The sequence below is a fragment of the Heteronotia binoei genome, chromosome 21 (assembly GCF_032191835.1).
Source record: "Heteronotia binoei isolate CCM8104 ecotype False Entrance Well chromosome 21, APGP_CSIRO_Hbin_v1, whole genome shotgun sequence".
Lineage (NCBI taxonomy): Eukaryota > Metazoa > Chordata > Lepidosauria > Squamata > Gekkonidae > Heteronotia > Heteronotia binoei.
In genome coordinates this window covers 138,371,559-138,387,248 of record NC_083243.1, presented here as the reverse complement: position 1 = coordinate 138,387,248, position 15,690 = coordinate 138,371,559, and the positions used below count along the sequence as shown (strand labels likewise).

The window sequence follows — 15,690 nt, the reverse complement described above, 5'->3', positions numbered from 1 at the left end:
GCCGAGTCTCCCGGCAGTCTGCATTCTCCACTCGGGTCTTCAAACCCCAGGGTTGATCATGCCAGACCCCAAAGTCCCCAAAAGGGGGATGCTCCACAGTCCTCCCTGGGCCGCATAGTGCCCTAAACCCAAAAAACCTGCCACTAAAGTGACCGCCTATTTAACAGCACCTCCCAATAGCCAAATCCACAATCCACTGCAATGCTATGTAGGGTAGGCGAAAAACACAACCCGAGCAGTGCCAATCAGCCAGGGTGAGAAAAAATTCCTACCCGGCTCCTCAAAGAAGCAAGCATAGTGCCCTAAACCCCAAAAACCTGCCACTAAAGTGACTGCCTATTTAACAGCACCTCCCAATAGCCAAATCCACAATCCAATGCAATGCTATGTAGGGTAGGTGAAAAACACAACCTGAGCAGTGCCAATCAGCCAGGGTGTGAAAAAAATCCCTACCCGGCTCCTCAAAGAAGCAACCAGCAAAAGCCTACATAACATACAGGGCGGGAGGGAGGGCCGAAGACGCGCCCGACGCAGACTGAAAGGAGCGCAGGTCTGGCTGTCAATCAGCCAGACCTCATTTCCCAGCCTGCGTGCCAGAACAGGTGCCCTCTGTCTCTCCCCGTCCGAGGAGGCAAACTCGTGCCTTTGCAGCCCAGCCGCTGTGCAGCGGGCTGCAGGCACCCGAATTTTTCTATTCCTTCAACTCCCATCCTAAACAGAGTTAGGCCCATTTAGGGCCAGTAAATCAATGGACTTATATGGGTGCTTGCTTAGAAGGCACTGACAATTTAGAAATGTATTTTACCAAAGAATAAAAATAATTTCCAATAGGATCAGTGGATAAACCCAAACTAGTATGTCTTCTGCATAAGTGATTTGGTGGCTTCTAAAAGACTGAGCCAAATTTATGACAGATATGTATATTTCACTTAAAATTAGGAAGAATTTCCTGACAAAGTGTTTTCTCAATGGAACAGGTGAAGGGGGACCCCTGAATAATTAATGAATACCCCTATAATAATGAATGAAAGCATGCTTCTGCCTTCAAAAAGAGGGAGTCTGATGCAATGTTCGGTAGAAGCACAGACAGCCTTCAGTGGGTGTGTGTTCACAGATGTGTATTAGGATAAAACAAGGGCCTCATTGAGAAGCCTCTTGCTGGAGCTGATAAGGAAGAGGATGGGAGGAAAGGAAAAGTATTAGAAGGAATTGCAAGGGGGTGGGGAATGTTGAATCAGATAAGCTTATGTGCCTGCCTGCTTGTTTTCGGTGTGAATAAAACTGGCTGTATGTAGAATGATTTTAACTCAGTCATTTTGGAGGCCCATGCCCGACTAGGTTCTGCTTTTGGTACCATAAAGTAAACCTTGCTTCAAACCAGTAAGTCTGTGAGGACCTCATTATTTCTCTGCTTCATTTTGGTGCATTGACCAATGGGAATAATGGGATTAGGATATTTCCTTTCCCTTGGCTGGTTGTATAGCCATCCACCTTCCACCCTCATGGCGGGAAGACCGGACTAGGCACCACGGTCACATTTTTTTATTTGAGTATGGCTCTCTCTGCTCTGGTGGGAAAAGGTGTCCGGTTTGCCAAACCAAGATCCCGTGCCTGCTTGAACCGACGTGTCCAGGGAATCGGAAGATCTTCAGGACTGTGAGTATGAACTGTCTGGGAATTCTGATTACCTCTCCTTAGGAGAGAAGAAGGGTCTGATCACCCCTTAAGCTCTGTGTATTAGGCTCTGCTTTGGAACTGAAGCACAGAAGCTAGGATCTGGAAGGATTTCTGTGGTGTGTGTGAAGGAGAGGAGACGAAGCCTCTAAGCGAGAGGAATTTTCTCCTGTGCAGTTCCTAGTGGGGTGACCTCACTGGGTCATGAAAGAGAGACAGTGAAAACCCCCAGGGCTCACTGACTGCCAGACCCCTTACTGGCAGCTCCTGTTTTCTCTAGAAGTGTCTTGTCTAAACGTCTGGTGCCATGGGAAACTTAAAAGCCAGAATTCTGGGCAATGTCAGAGAATGGTAGTTCCACATGGGCAGGCAAGGCTCCTTTGTCCCTAAACCTCCCCCCAAAGAAAAAAAATCTAACTTTTAAATTTGAATATCTCTTAGGATAGAGAAATCTGGCTTGGTAAGGTAACAAAGACCTCTCTCCCCTTAACAAAATAAAGAAACAGAAAAGCAATGATTTGGACTAAAATTAAATGAGGCCAGTTCTCAAGGGTAAGGCCTGGAGAACTCCTGGAATCACAGCACAAAGTTCCAAGCTGCAGACTCAGATTTCTCTGAAGGGTAATGGAAGTTTGGTGTGAGTGAGAGCTCAGAGCCTGGTTCCCTTGGGATCTCATCTTTCTTTAGATTTCCATTCTAGATCTCTAGCAATCTGTCCTGTCTGGATATGGCAACCCCATTCAGGAAATAAAACTAACTGCAGAGAATGTGGCCTTGCCCAAAAGATCAGGTCTCTGTTAGTGTGACAAAGTCTGCCACCTGTCTGGCCGAGGTGGGTCAGCAGACTTGCCAACTGATAGTCCAACACAGGTCCAAAGTCGGGTATTTCCCCCAGAAACACCAGGAAGGTAGGTTGCCACCAGACTGGATAAATCCTTTAGCTCAGAGGCCCCAGTCAAGCCTCTGCCTTTTGGGAATACTCTAGAGAAAACCAAGCCACACCACTGCAGCAAGGGGTTCCCCAAGTCAGTTTTCACAAATTGGTAGTAGGCACCTCCAAAGGCTAGTGGGTAAGTTTGGCTCGGATTGTGGTGGCCCTTAAAGCAAAGAACAACAATAACAAACTTAAATAAAGTTTCTTTTACAAAATAGGCATGAAAGCATTGGTTTTAGTGAGCTATACAAATAACAGCATTGTTCAATATAACTATCTAACTGGGTATAAATTCAGAGAGCTAGATATTATCATACAGAGTCCAAATGTCCAGATGGAATCCAAGGGTTTCCCCAAATGGAATCACGCCAAGAGGCTGTTCAGCACAATAGGCTTTAGTCTCGGTTAGGCTAGGCAAAGAAATGCACTCTTGATGTTATTTTTATGCCTCCCAGACTCTCGTGGTGTAGCTAATTAAGGCCATTCAGCTATCTCAGCACTAAAATTCAGTTTGTGCATGGCTACTGTATTACAGTTAGCCCAAAAGAACTTAGGTTCAGCTCTTTTAAAATGCAGTCAGGATGCAAATTAAACAAATACAATTTATTGCCACGATTGAGAGAGAGATTCAGAGAGTTGTACCTTTATTTTCACTTTTAAAATGCCAAAACCTAATACCTCTGAGAAAGAGAGATTAAACTAGTTTTGTTAAATATTTACTGCTTCAGTTCTATAAATTTCAGGCTCAAGGAAAGGCCTCTGAGCATGTACAGAAAATGCCTAAGATCAGCCCAAATTGGAGCCTGGCCTAGAGAAGTTAAAGATTGCAAATTTGCAGTCCTTCTGCCCTTCCCCCATTAGAGAAGGAATGCTAATCCTCTTCTCCTTACTCAATCTGAAATCTTTAACAGAACCAGAAAAGGCAAAAGGGATAATATTTTTTTTAAAAAAAACAACGCAGGGCCCTGAGACATTAAGAAGGAAAGAAAATTTTCCCCTCAAGTCTCTCCTCTTAAAACACAAGCAACCAGGTGTCTTTAGAGAAAGAGACCCATCTTCTTTTATAAATCAGATCCATAAGTAGCCAGGGAAGAAGAAATTTGGTCATTTGAAAATCTTAACTATGTGACTAAGTTGATGGAAAACTCCAAGTACCACCTTTTTCACATGCAAATAAGGAAACACCCAGAGCTTGAATTTTCTCCTCTCATAATCAGAAAGAAAATCTTGTCTCTGATACAAAGTTAATCCGGTCTCCTTAAGAGAAGTAAATTGCCAACATCTTTGCAAAGAGTCAAAGTTTTCTCTTTTGCAAAAAACTTTTGTCCTAGCATTTTTCACTGGATTTTGGCTAGGAAAACTTTTGCAGCCCCTCTTTAGGAAAGAAAAGACACTTAGCCAAATTTAGTCTTAATTGTAGAAAAAGAAGTGTGAAATCTGAGCACCCCCCCCCCCAGGCAGATATCTCATCACCTTCCCTATCTTGTGTTTAAAAGTTGCTTAACCTGAAAAAAACAACTGTATCCTGGAAAATTGATCAAGATCACATAAGAGAATACTGGGATTAACTGCCCAGCAAGGTTTATTATCTTCTCTTTCTATCTTTTGTTAAACCAATTTTCTCTCTCCCAGCCTTAGAGAGAGAAGGATCTTTTATATATCTGCCCCAAATTTATGACAGATATGTATATTTCACTTAAAATTAGGAAGAATTTCCTGACAGAGTGTTTTCTCAATGGAACAGGTGAAGGGGGACCCCTGAATAATTAATGAATACCCCTATAATAATGAATGAAAGCATGCTTCTGCCTTCAAAAAGAGGTTGTCCGATGCAATGTTCATTAGAAGCGCAGACAGCCTTCAGTGGGTGTGTGTTCACAGATGTGTATTAGGATAAAACAAAGGGGCCTCATTGAGAAGCCTCTTGCTGGAGCTGATAAAGGAAGGGGACGGGAGGAATGGAAAAGTACTAGAAGGAATTGCAAGGGGATGGGGAATGTTGAATCAGATAAGCTTATGTGCCTGCCTGCTTGTTTTCGGTGTGAATAAAACCTCGCTTCAAACCAGTAAGTCTGTGCGGACCTCGTTATTTCTCTGCTTCACAGGCTTCCATGGGAGGTGGTGGGCTCTCCTTTTTTGAAGGTTTTAAAACAGAGGCCAGATGACCATCTGATAGCAATCTTGATTCTGTGAACTTAGGTAGATCATGAGAAGGAAGGCAAGAAGTGCTTCGTTCTTGTGGCCCTTTTTTAAACAACAAAGGAAATACTGATCACCACTTGTGGGTCAGGCAGCAAGTTTCCCTCCAGGCCAGTTTGGCAGTGATCTTGGAGATTTTCTGCCATCTTCTGGGCATGGAGCAGGGGTCACTGGGGGTGTGTTGGGGGGAGGTATTTGTGAATTTCCTACATTGTGCAGGGTGTTGGACTAGATGACCCTGAAGGTACCTTCCAACCAATGTTCCCTCTAAACTGCAGTGTCTAGTGAGCAAAAGTTTGTGAGCTACTGGCATTCAAGTTGTGAGCTACTGCATAAATTAGTGTGCTCTGGGGTTATCCTTCATGAGCTAAGAGAAAAACGTGTGAGCTGGAGGCTAAAAATCTGTGAGCTAGCTCATGCTAACACAGCTTAGAGGGAACACTGCTTCCAACTCTATGATTTACTGAAAAATGGCATTTCTATTTTTATAGTGGCTTTTATTGCCAGAATAAACTAGAGAGGATAACTATCTTTGTATCATTTTATCATGTGATTTCCAAGACATCCTACTGGCCACTGTCAACAAGAGTGTGAACTGGGTGAACTGCAAGTCTGATACAGCATGACAGTTTTTATGTTCTTATCCTCGCCTTCCTTTATTCACATTCCTATTGTTTTTACATATTCTCCATTGTATGCTGTCCAGTCAGCCCTCTTAGTGACTCCACATCGCACTCATGACATGAAAACTTTGGCTAAAACCTAGCACTTCCTATTTCTAATTCTCACAAGTGTTTTATTCAGGGCTTTTTTTGTAGAAAAAGCCCAGCAGAAACTCATTTGCCTATTAGGCCACATCCCCTGATGTCACCATTGTTTCACACAGGGCTTTTTGTAGAAAAAGCCTATCAGAAACTCATTTGCATATTAGGCCACATAGCACTGACAGCAAGTCAGCCAAAATTGTGTCCCTGTGTATTCCTGCTCAAAAAAAGCCCTGGTTTTATTAACCTGTTCTATTTTTGCTCAAAACTTTGCAGGGCTATATTAGCATGTACAGCATCAGAAAGACGTGCAAATGAGCATACTTTGTAAGATTTAATTGAGGCCACCTTCATCTACTACAGTAAGAGCCCGTGGCGCAGAGTAGTAAAGCTGCAATACTGCGGTCGGAGCCCTCTGCTCACGACCTGAGTTTGATCCCAGCAGAAGCTGCTTCAGGTAGCCGGCTCCAGGTTGACTCAGCCTTCCATCCTTCCGGGTTGGTAAAATGAGTACCCAATTTGCTGGGGGGAAAGTGTAGATGACTGAGAAAGGCAATGGCAAACAACCCCATAAAAAGTCTGCCGTGAAAACGTTGTGAAAGCAATGTCACCCCAGAGTCGAAAAAGACTGGTGCTTGCACAGGGGACTACCTTTACCTTTTTTTTTCATCTGCTACAGGACGAACAATTTTGTCCAACTCATAAAACAAAGGAAGAAAGAGTACAGGAATCCTCTATATGTAATCTACAAACCTGGCCAGCTAGTGCAACTCTTAGAAGCAGCTGTCAACAACTGCATTATTTAGATTTACACAGTGTACCTCTGTGCCCCCTCAGGGGGCAGCAGGACATCATAATTGACTTCCAAACTCAGCAGAGACTCACCAGGTCCAATGTTGTTCCTTAATTTCCTCTGTATTGCATGTAGCAAGGTCCACAAGGCTTCCTCACAAGTGCAGTTCCTTTTACCCACCCTTTCTGCCCCTTCAAATCTCAGGTGTCTGAGTTGCGCCTTTGGCTTGGGGCAGTTCCTCACCTCCCTTGTCTCTTCTGACATTGCCCTTTTCATCCCTGGGGCTCCACTTTTCCCTTCTTAGAGCCTTGTTGCTCTCTGAACCCCTTCCTTGCTAAGCCCCACTCCAGCTAGGTTTGCACAGGGCTGCTGCTATCTTCTTACAAGGTGCCTCACCCTAGCAGTTGTTGTCTTTTGCCCCAACTTCACTAATTTTATATGTCGTCACACTTTAAACATGAGGACATGCAAAATTAGTGAAGTTGGGGCAAAAGCAGACAAAAGTAGATACCATTTTTATGTTTTCTTCTTGCACACTATTAACAAAGGAGGAGCCATATAAGCTTTAATAGTACTTATGTGGATCAATGAAGACATAAAACTGACTATACAATGTATAGTCAAGAATCTTACAAAAAATTGTGTGAAGGTTTAACACTGAACATATACATTTGTAACACTTTTAAACCAACTTTTAACACCAACTTTTAGACCAACCTGCAGCCTAAAATGTGTTCAGAAAACAGCAAAAATCTTAATAGCAAATTTCACTAAGTTCTAGTTGCCACTTCTAAGTTTAAAATTGTTTAATCATTATGAAAAATGAAGTACGTGGTCTCATTGGCATATCACCAAAATGTATTTCTTAAAATTAATGCCTTGCCAGATGTAGCAGCAACAGTGAAGTCCAAAAGAAGATTTTCCTTGGAGTAAATCTCATTGAATGGAATCAGACTTATTTCTGAGTAGATGGGATTAGGATAGTTCCCTTAGTTTTGTAACGCTATGGGACATCTTACTGATTTAAGAGCATAAAGGTTACTTATCTGCCTATTGCAATAAAATGTATATGTGGAAAAGCAAATCAGAAGAAATTTGCTCCCAAAAAGATCTGCTTTGTGACCATGTATGTATTTCTGTGTGATTGGGGATAATGAACTTTTATTCTTTCAATAGTTTCTTTTTCCTACCATACCCTATACCCTTATCTTCATTATACAAAGAAATGTTAAGTACTGACCGTGTGGAAGGGGTTGGCTCTGTGATTTGCCGATGCATTCGAACATTGTGCACACAGTTCTCCTTGGTCCCTGTCTTTGCATCCAATGGAATGTCCGGGGAGGTGTGGCTAATCTTCATAGAAGAGTCTGGGTATGAAGTAGGCTGTCCCAGGTAATCCTCACTATACTCATGGTCATTGGTGTCTGTATCTGTATAGTTCAGTGATTCCTGTTTGTCTTTGATTCCAGGCAGACTGCGTTCTCGCCAGGGAACCCAGCAAAGTTTCCAGGACACAAACAGAGATACCCCAAACAAAGCAAGTCCACAGGCAGTGACAACTAATGACAGTAAACTCACAGAGATATCTGAAAAGAATAAAAACAAAAGGCATGTTAGCATTCTGTTCTATTTTACTATCATTACAATGTAACTCGATACAGAACTTCAAACAACAAAACTTTGCAGAACCAATCTTCCTTTCTCCAAACTTCTTTTATCCTTATGAAATTTAACGTAGAACTCCAGATACTAGTTCAACTTCCATCAACATTGAATATTTGTTTCCATCTCTCCCTTGTTTATAATTTTAATGGGCTATAAAGGTGTTAGATCTAATTCTACAACAGCATTCTAGATGTATTTAAATGGCTATTTACATAGTAATGTCAGTTTTCCATTGTTTAATTCATATATTTTCTAAATAATTGTTTCACTATAAGTACACTAGAGTGGAATTCTAGCAAGAGCTCATTTGCATTTTAGACCACACACCCCTGATGTAGCTAATCCTCCAAGTGCTTACAAGGCTCTTTTTTTGTAAACTCTTGGAGGATTGGCTACATCATGGGGGTGTGGCCTAATATGCAAAGGAGCTCCTGCGAGAATTCCATCCCTGAGCACACTAGTTTGTGCTTAATATAATTTTGTTGTTGTTGTTTAGTTGCACAGTTGAGTCTGTATAATTTTAACACCATCTAAGAGCATAATCTAAAATCTTTGTACATAGAGTTTACATGCATTTTGTACTGTAGTAGTTCTTCCCACAGTGGAACCATCAGAATGCTATCTTCAGGCTTTTAAAAAGCCAATAATTCCCTCCACGCTACAGTGCAATAACTATTGTCATTACTGATGACGATGGTGTCTACATCTGCTATCGCACTGATGGCAGCCTGTTCAACCTGAGGCGACTAAAGGCTCACTCCAAGACAATGGAAAAACTCATCCGAGAGCTACTATTTGCTGATGATGCTGCACTCGTCTCCCACTCGGTATCAGCTCTGCAGCATATGACGTCCTGCTTTGCAGAGGCTGCCAAGCTATTCGGCCTAGAAGTTAGTCTGAAGAAGACAGAAGTTCTCCACCAGCCTGCACCCCAGGAAGATTATCACCCTCCCTGCATCACTGTGGGTGAATCAGTTCTGAAGACAGTCCAGCAGTTCAGCTACCTGGGGTGCATCATCTCCTCAGATGCCAAGATCGACAAGGAGATTGACAACAGACTGGCAAAGGCAAATCGTGCATTTGGCCGACTGCACAAAAGAGTGTGGAGCAACAAGCATCTGAAAAAAGGCACAAAGATCAATGTTTACAAAGTGGTTGTGATGACAACCCTCATCTATGGCTCCGAATCGTGGGTTTTATACCGTCATCACCTGTGACTCCTTGAGCGCTTTCATCAGCGCTGCCTTCGCACCATCCTCAACATCCACTGGAGTGACTTTGTGACCAACACTGAAGTCCTCAAGAGGGCGGAGGTTACAAGCATCGAAGCACTGCTGTTGAAGATGCAGCTGCGCTGGGCAGGGCATATTTCTAAGATGGAAAACCACCGCCTTCCCAAGATTGCTCTGTATGGTGAACTTTCCACCGGCCATCGAAATAGAGGGGCACCAAAGAAGAGGTACAAGGACTCCTTGAAGAAATCCCTTGGCACCTGTCGCATCAACCATCACCAGTGGTCTGACCTAGCCTCAGATCGCAAAGCATGGAGGCACACCATCCACCAGGCTGTCTCTTCCTTTGAGAACGCACGCATAGCTGGTCTTGAGGACAAAAGGAGATTGAGGAAGAATCGCACTGCTACAGCATCAACCCGAAATCAGACTTTTCCCTGCAGCCACTGTGGCCGGATCTTCCTGTCCCGCATTGGTCTTGTCAGCCACCAGCGAGCCTGCAGCAGACGTGGACTACTGCACCCTTCCTAAATCTTCGTTCGCGAAGTCAAGCCAAGAGAGAGAGAGACTAGTTCTTCTGAATTCCTAGCTTTCATGAAGAACTGATAAATTAGGTGCTTTGCTGGCATTTATAAAGCCCTATCATTATTTTATCTTGTTGCCATGCTGACCAATCTAGGATACCATAGAAAGGAATGATGGAAATAGTCCTGCTTGACAATTTTAATAAACTGCTTGAATACATAGATATTTTTAGTTGTTCGCTACAAACAGACTTTATTTTGACTTCTATCTTTTTTGTACATTTAATAAAGTTCAACAACCTCGAATATCTCTCATTCATGTAATGAATGACAATGAGTAGCTGGGGGTGGCATAGAAAAGGAATAACTGTATTTGTGTTTGTTGCATTTAAAAGAATAGCATGTGTGTTTTGAATTGTTCCAAAATGGAGCACACAATTTTTGTGCCCTGGATAAAAACAGACTTAAAATACAGTTAAGATGTTATTAGGGTTGCCAAGTCCAATTCAAGAAATATCTGGAGACTTTGGGGGTGGAGCCAGGAGACTTTGGGGGTGCAGCCAGGAGACACTGGGGGTGGAGCCAGGAGCAAGGGTATAATAAGCATAATGGAACTCCAAGGGAGTTCTGGCCATCACATTGAATGGGACCGCACACCTTTTTAAATGCCTTCCTTCCATAGGAAATAATGGATAGGGGCACCTTCTTTTAGAGCTCATAGAATCGGACCCCCTGGTCCAATCATTTTGAAAATTGGAGGGTACTTTGGGGAGGGACACTGGATGCTATACTGAAAATTTGGTGCCTCTACCTCAAAAAACAGCCCCCCCTCGAGCCGCAGATCAATTCTCCATAATTTCTTATGGGAATAAGTCTATACAGAATAATGGAGTTCCCAGCAGAAATTTCCCTCCCCTGCCCCTTGCTTTCTGATCACCCTGAAGCGGGGGGAGGGCCTCAAAATCGGAGGATTCCCTGGCCCCACCTGGGGATTGGCAACCCTAGAAGTTATGGGATAGGCTGGAGCACAGAAGCCTTACTAGTATTGAACACTATTTTTAAGGGCTAAATGAATGTTTCAGTGTTTGAACAGAATGCAGACTTCAATTATTTTTAAAAGTTAACAGTCATAGGATGGTATGGCTACATTGGGGTGTGTGGCCTAATATGCAAAGGAGTTCCTGCTACAAAAAACGCCCTGTATATACAGCAGTATTGTTCCCCTGAATTCAATCTTCATTTCCTTGCCTTTTTTTTTTTTGCCTTCAAAGGGTACCCCAGCACCTGCATTTCCACTAAATGGAAGCATAGTTTGTCATACCCCCACAAGTCCCTTGTCAGGCTTTGATACCATTTCCAATCATACTCACAAAGCACCCAAAATAAACACACATGGTTTCCAAGCCCACAGTTTTGTGATGTCACTGGGGCAATGGTATAAATCTCTTTACTCATGGGAGTTGCTGAACACAACGATCTGCTGTATTTCAGTCAACCTCTTTAGACTAACGTAGGAAAATGAAAGTACTAAACAGAGCAGTCTAGGGGATGGAGTTTTCCTCCAGCCCATAATCAGGTTCTAATTAACTCTTTATTATCCGTTTTACTATACAAATGAGTTCTGAAACTAAAGCAAAACAAACAGAGGGATTGTGCTCTCTTCTTCTCTCATACACTCACTGGGAAGAGTCATGTGGCTCTGCCTGCTCGCCTTCTCCATAAGGCTTTAGTCTCACTGAGATTTAAAGGCACACACACATTCCAAAACACAAACAGTTTGCAATCTTCTAAACATGATGACATTTAAAGCACATCATGGCTGTTGGGGGGCAGGGCTTCCTCCCACCAGCCAGCTGGCTGGCAATAGGGAGGAACCTGCAAAACTGAGGGATCCCTGGACAGATCTAGGGGCTGGCAAGCCTAGAAATGTTAGCTTTCTGTGGTGGGGCAAATCACATTTTATAATTGACAAAATATTGCTGAGTGCTGGGGGCCTGGGGTAACTGTGATTTCCCAGCTACAGAATCCCTACCTTGTGAAGGATTAAATGGCACTGAAGTAACAGGGAAGTTGAGGGTGATTCCCTAAAAGCTAATGGGTCTTAAATTTTGCTGCATCTCAGGTTTCAGAGCATCCAGGCCTGTAGCTATGGAGGGCCTGTGTGGGCCCCAACCGAACTTCCTGCCGGGTGTCCTGACTCAAGGTCCCTTAACTTTTCTTCCCTACCTACCACTGTTTGAGGGGCTGCAGGGGTAAAAGCTGAGAGGTTGGAGGCTGCCCCCTTCCTCCCCCGTGATTCAAATTGAGCAGGAGGGGTGTGCAGGAGCAGCCACACCCCCACGCCATTTAAACTGAAACTGCTCTTTTAAAAGTTCTCTTTTGCTGGTCTTCAAAATATGCACTACCTATCTAACTCAATTTTTCATAAGAAATATCAGCAGTTCAACAAATGTAAAGGTCCCACTTCTAACTGGGACTTCTAAAAGCAAAATGGAAGGGAAGTTCACCCTGCCCTGAGGATAAAATCTCACATGCTAGATTTCTCCTCCATGCCCTTAAAAAGTGGTACACAGAAAATAGGAATCAAAGTTAACACTAAGAAGCATGTTGATGATCATCAGGCACAAGAGACTCAGCGAATACATGCCAGGGATCTGTGAATCATAATGCATAACATAATGCGCATCATAAATCCCTATTGTAAATGAGATGTGTGTGCAAAGTGATGTCAAGTTGCAGCAGATTTACAGGGCCGGATCTGGGGGGGGGGGCAGTTTGGGGTTGTGGATGCGCCTGTGCTTAGTGAGGGTGGTCTTTAGTGATGCAAAGAATGAAGGCTTGCACACAGCAGTGATAAAACCACTATATACAATTTATTTACACCTCCACTCTCCAAACCGACAGAATGCTCCGCTGCAACTCCACCATACATATCCCACACACAGTAAAGTGTCTTTGTACATTTATACACACCATCAACCCAGGTAACCAATCAGCTTCCTGCTGAGTCATGCTGAGATTGTCCAGGCTGATGCAATCTGGCAACCAGCCACCTTCTGTCACTTAGATGATCTACCTGGCAGTTCTGATACTTTCACTTCTCCCAGCATGTGCATAGAAACTGCTTGGCTTTGATTATAATGACAGCCTGCCCCTGGTGCCATCAGGGGGGCACCAAATAGGCCACCCCACTCATGCTTGATCTATGTGCACATACCTGGGGAGGAAAAAGTGAGGGCGTCCCAGTGGTGTTTGTGCCATACTCATTGTTGAGGATGGTGCAAACGCTGCCCCTGTCCCTTTCTCTTCCCCCAGTCTGTGTGCACAGACTGGGGGAGGAGAAAGTGAGGGTGCCCCAGTGGTGTTTGCACTGTCCTCAGAGCCGAGAATGGCACAAATGCCACGGTGCCACCCCTACCCCCTTTTAAGGAAAGAAGGGATGATCATCTTTCGGGGGCAGAAGACTGGGGCTGTGTTGTTGGGGTGCCTTGCCTGGGGCGGCGGGCACACACCCTCACATACCATTTCTTTTTAGTGTGGAAACCATTTTTTAGTTTTGCCTCTGCTCAAAAAATAGATGGATCTGGCTCTGCCAATTTATGGTGACCCCGTAGTGTTTTTAAAGCAAGAGACCAACAGAGGTGGTTTACCATTGCCTGACTCTGCACCATGATCCTGAAATTCCTGGGTGGTCTTCCATCCAAAAACTAACCAGGGCCAACCTTCCTTAGCTTCCAAGAGCTGATGAGATTAGACTAGCATGGACATAAATAAATGAAGTTAACTTGTATGCAGTGCTGTTTTAATGAACTAATTTTTAACCTATGCCTTTGTCAACATTGCCAGTTGCCTTAGAGAAAAAAAAAATATGCCTTGTTCCTTTACCAGAGATTTAATGGGATATTATTTACCAGGTGATGTTATTTATCCTATGTGAGACAAAGCAGTCTTTTGCCCATACAGGATTAAGTCATAAGATCAAACTGTAAGCACTTCCCAGCTGATAATGATTATAGGCTACAGCTGTGACTTACAACATCAGTGCTGAAGTAATGAATATTCTCTCAATGGAAGAGACTCTGCAAAGATCTAGAGAATGGAGAAGCTGATTGGCAAATGGTGTCACCTGACTGAGAGAGGGAAAAGGTATATTCTGATACATCTTCCAACAGTAGGGGGTTCCTGGCTAGACAAATCCAGCTATGTTTGCCCAGGATTTCTGCCCAACAGCTTGCTGGAGGCATGGCCATGCTGCTTGAAGGTCTGAGGTAAAGAGACTCTATTTTGCTGTGCACAGTATTAGAAGTATTGTTTTTAGCCTAGCAAAGGTAGTCTTTCTTGTTTTTGTGTTTGCTTGTCTGTTTTCCTTATGTTCTTGGTCTAATGTATTTTGGTTAGTTTAGAATGGAATAAAAAGATATTTTATATAAAAAGTAAATAAGTCTAGTCACTTATGCACTCTCTCTCTGAGTGACCTGAAAAATTGACAACCCTCTTGCTTCACACCCCGATGCCAGAAAAAGCTTCAGTTGCCGCTATTAAAAGAACATACTTTGGATTTTCTATTTATTTGCTTAGAGATGAAGATCCTAGGACTACTTTAGCAGTAGCAACATTTGTCTCAATCCTTTTATCCTTTGAGTACAAAAAACAAAGAACAGGAAATTTTTCTGCTGCTCAGGATCTGTACATCAATGAGCTTCTAAGGGAATGAAAGGAAAAGAAAGGGACAGGACTTTTTTTTTTTAACCATACCTGCTCTCAACCTTAGATTTGGGAGTATTCAATGATAACGTTGTATGTGAATAGTACTGGATTAAAAATTAAGAACCACTAATATAGATACTTAAAGAGATTAACAGTGCAATTCTAAAAAGTATTACACTCTTTCCATCCCATTAATTTCAGTGGACTTAAAAGGGTATAACTTTGTTTAGGATTGCACTGTTAATTTTGAAAAATGAGAGGAGGAAAGCACTCTCTGAAAATAGCAACTATATTTTTCATCTTGTAAAATCAGGTTCCAGTGGCTTTAGTCCGTGCCTTCAGGAAATTAGGCTAGAGAGGAGGAAAATTTGCCCTGAGCAATTCCCTGTAGTCAGGTAGCTAAATAGCAGATGCAGTTCTTCCATGTGGGAATGTCTACATCAGCATCTGCACAGTGGACATTTTACCTGCCATAGATAATCCAGCGAGTTGTCATTTTATTTGTTTTTTGCTGTCAAATCACAGGTGACTTATGATGACCTTGTAAAGTTTTCAGAGTAAGTGACATTAAGAAGTAATTTGCTGTTGCCTGATCTGCACAGTGATCCTGGTATTCCTTAGGGCGTTTTCGCACTCACCTTCAGCCGGCGCGACCCCCCTCTTCACCACGCAGGATCTGCGCGGATTTCGCACTAAACGCCGCAGAGCAGCTGGAAGAGCCGGAAACTCCCTGCGCTTTTGCGGCGCAAACGGAAACCGCCCAAAAGCAGTTTCCATTTGCGCCGCTTTTGCACCGGGAGTTTCCGGCTCTTCCGGCTGCTCCACAGCGTTTAGTGCGAAATCCGCGCAGATCCTGCGCGGTGAAGAGGGGCGTCGTGCCGGCTGAAGGTGAGTGCGAAAACGCCCTTAGTGATCTCCCATTCAAATAATAACCAGAACAGAACTGGTTTAACTTCCAAGATCTGACACAATCAGGCTAGACTGGATTATCCAGGTCAGTAGAACTGTAAGCGGATCGTATTCTGCCATTTTAAGGGGTTTTTTAAAACTATTATACCATCAGAAAATTCTATGTAACCTAAAATCAGAAATTTGGCACCAAAAATCTACCTGGTAAAATGTATAATTTGATTAAGGTTTTTTAAATTAATGACGAAGTAGTTTTAAGATATTTGCTTTCAAGTTCACTGTTTCCATG

General features: G+C 43.1%; 1 protein-coding gene across 3 annotated transcripts in view; it reads right to left on the bottom strand.

Moving 5' to 3' along the window:
- The window catches only part of SYT9 (synaptotagmin 9), a 182,475-nt gene that overhangs the window by 75,514 nt on the left and 91,271 nt on the right, over positions 1-15,690 (bottom strand). For all 3 annotated transcript variants that reach the window (XM_060262309.1, XM_060262308.1, XM_060262310.1), the window contains exon 2: positions 7,605-7,950. In XM_060262309.1, coding sequence (XP_060118292.1) covers positions 7,605-7,950 — 346 coding nt within the window. The remainder of the gene's footprint in view (positions 1-7,604; positions 7,951-15,690) is intronic.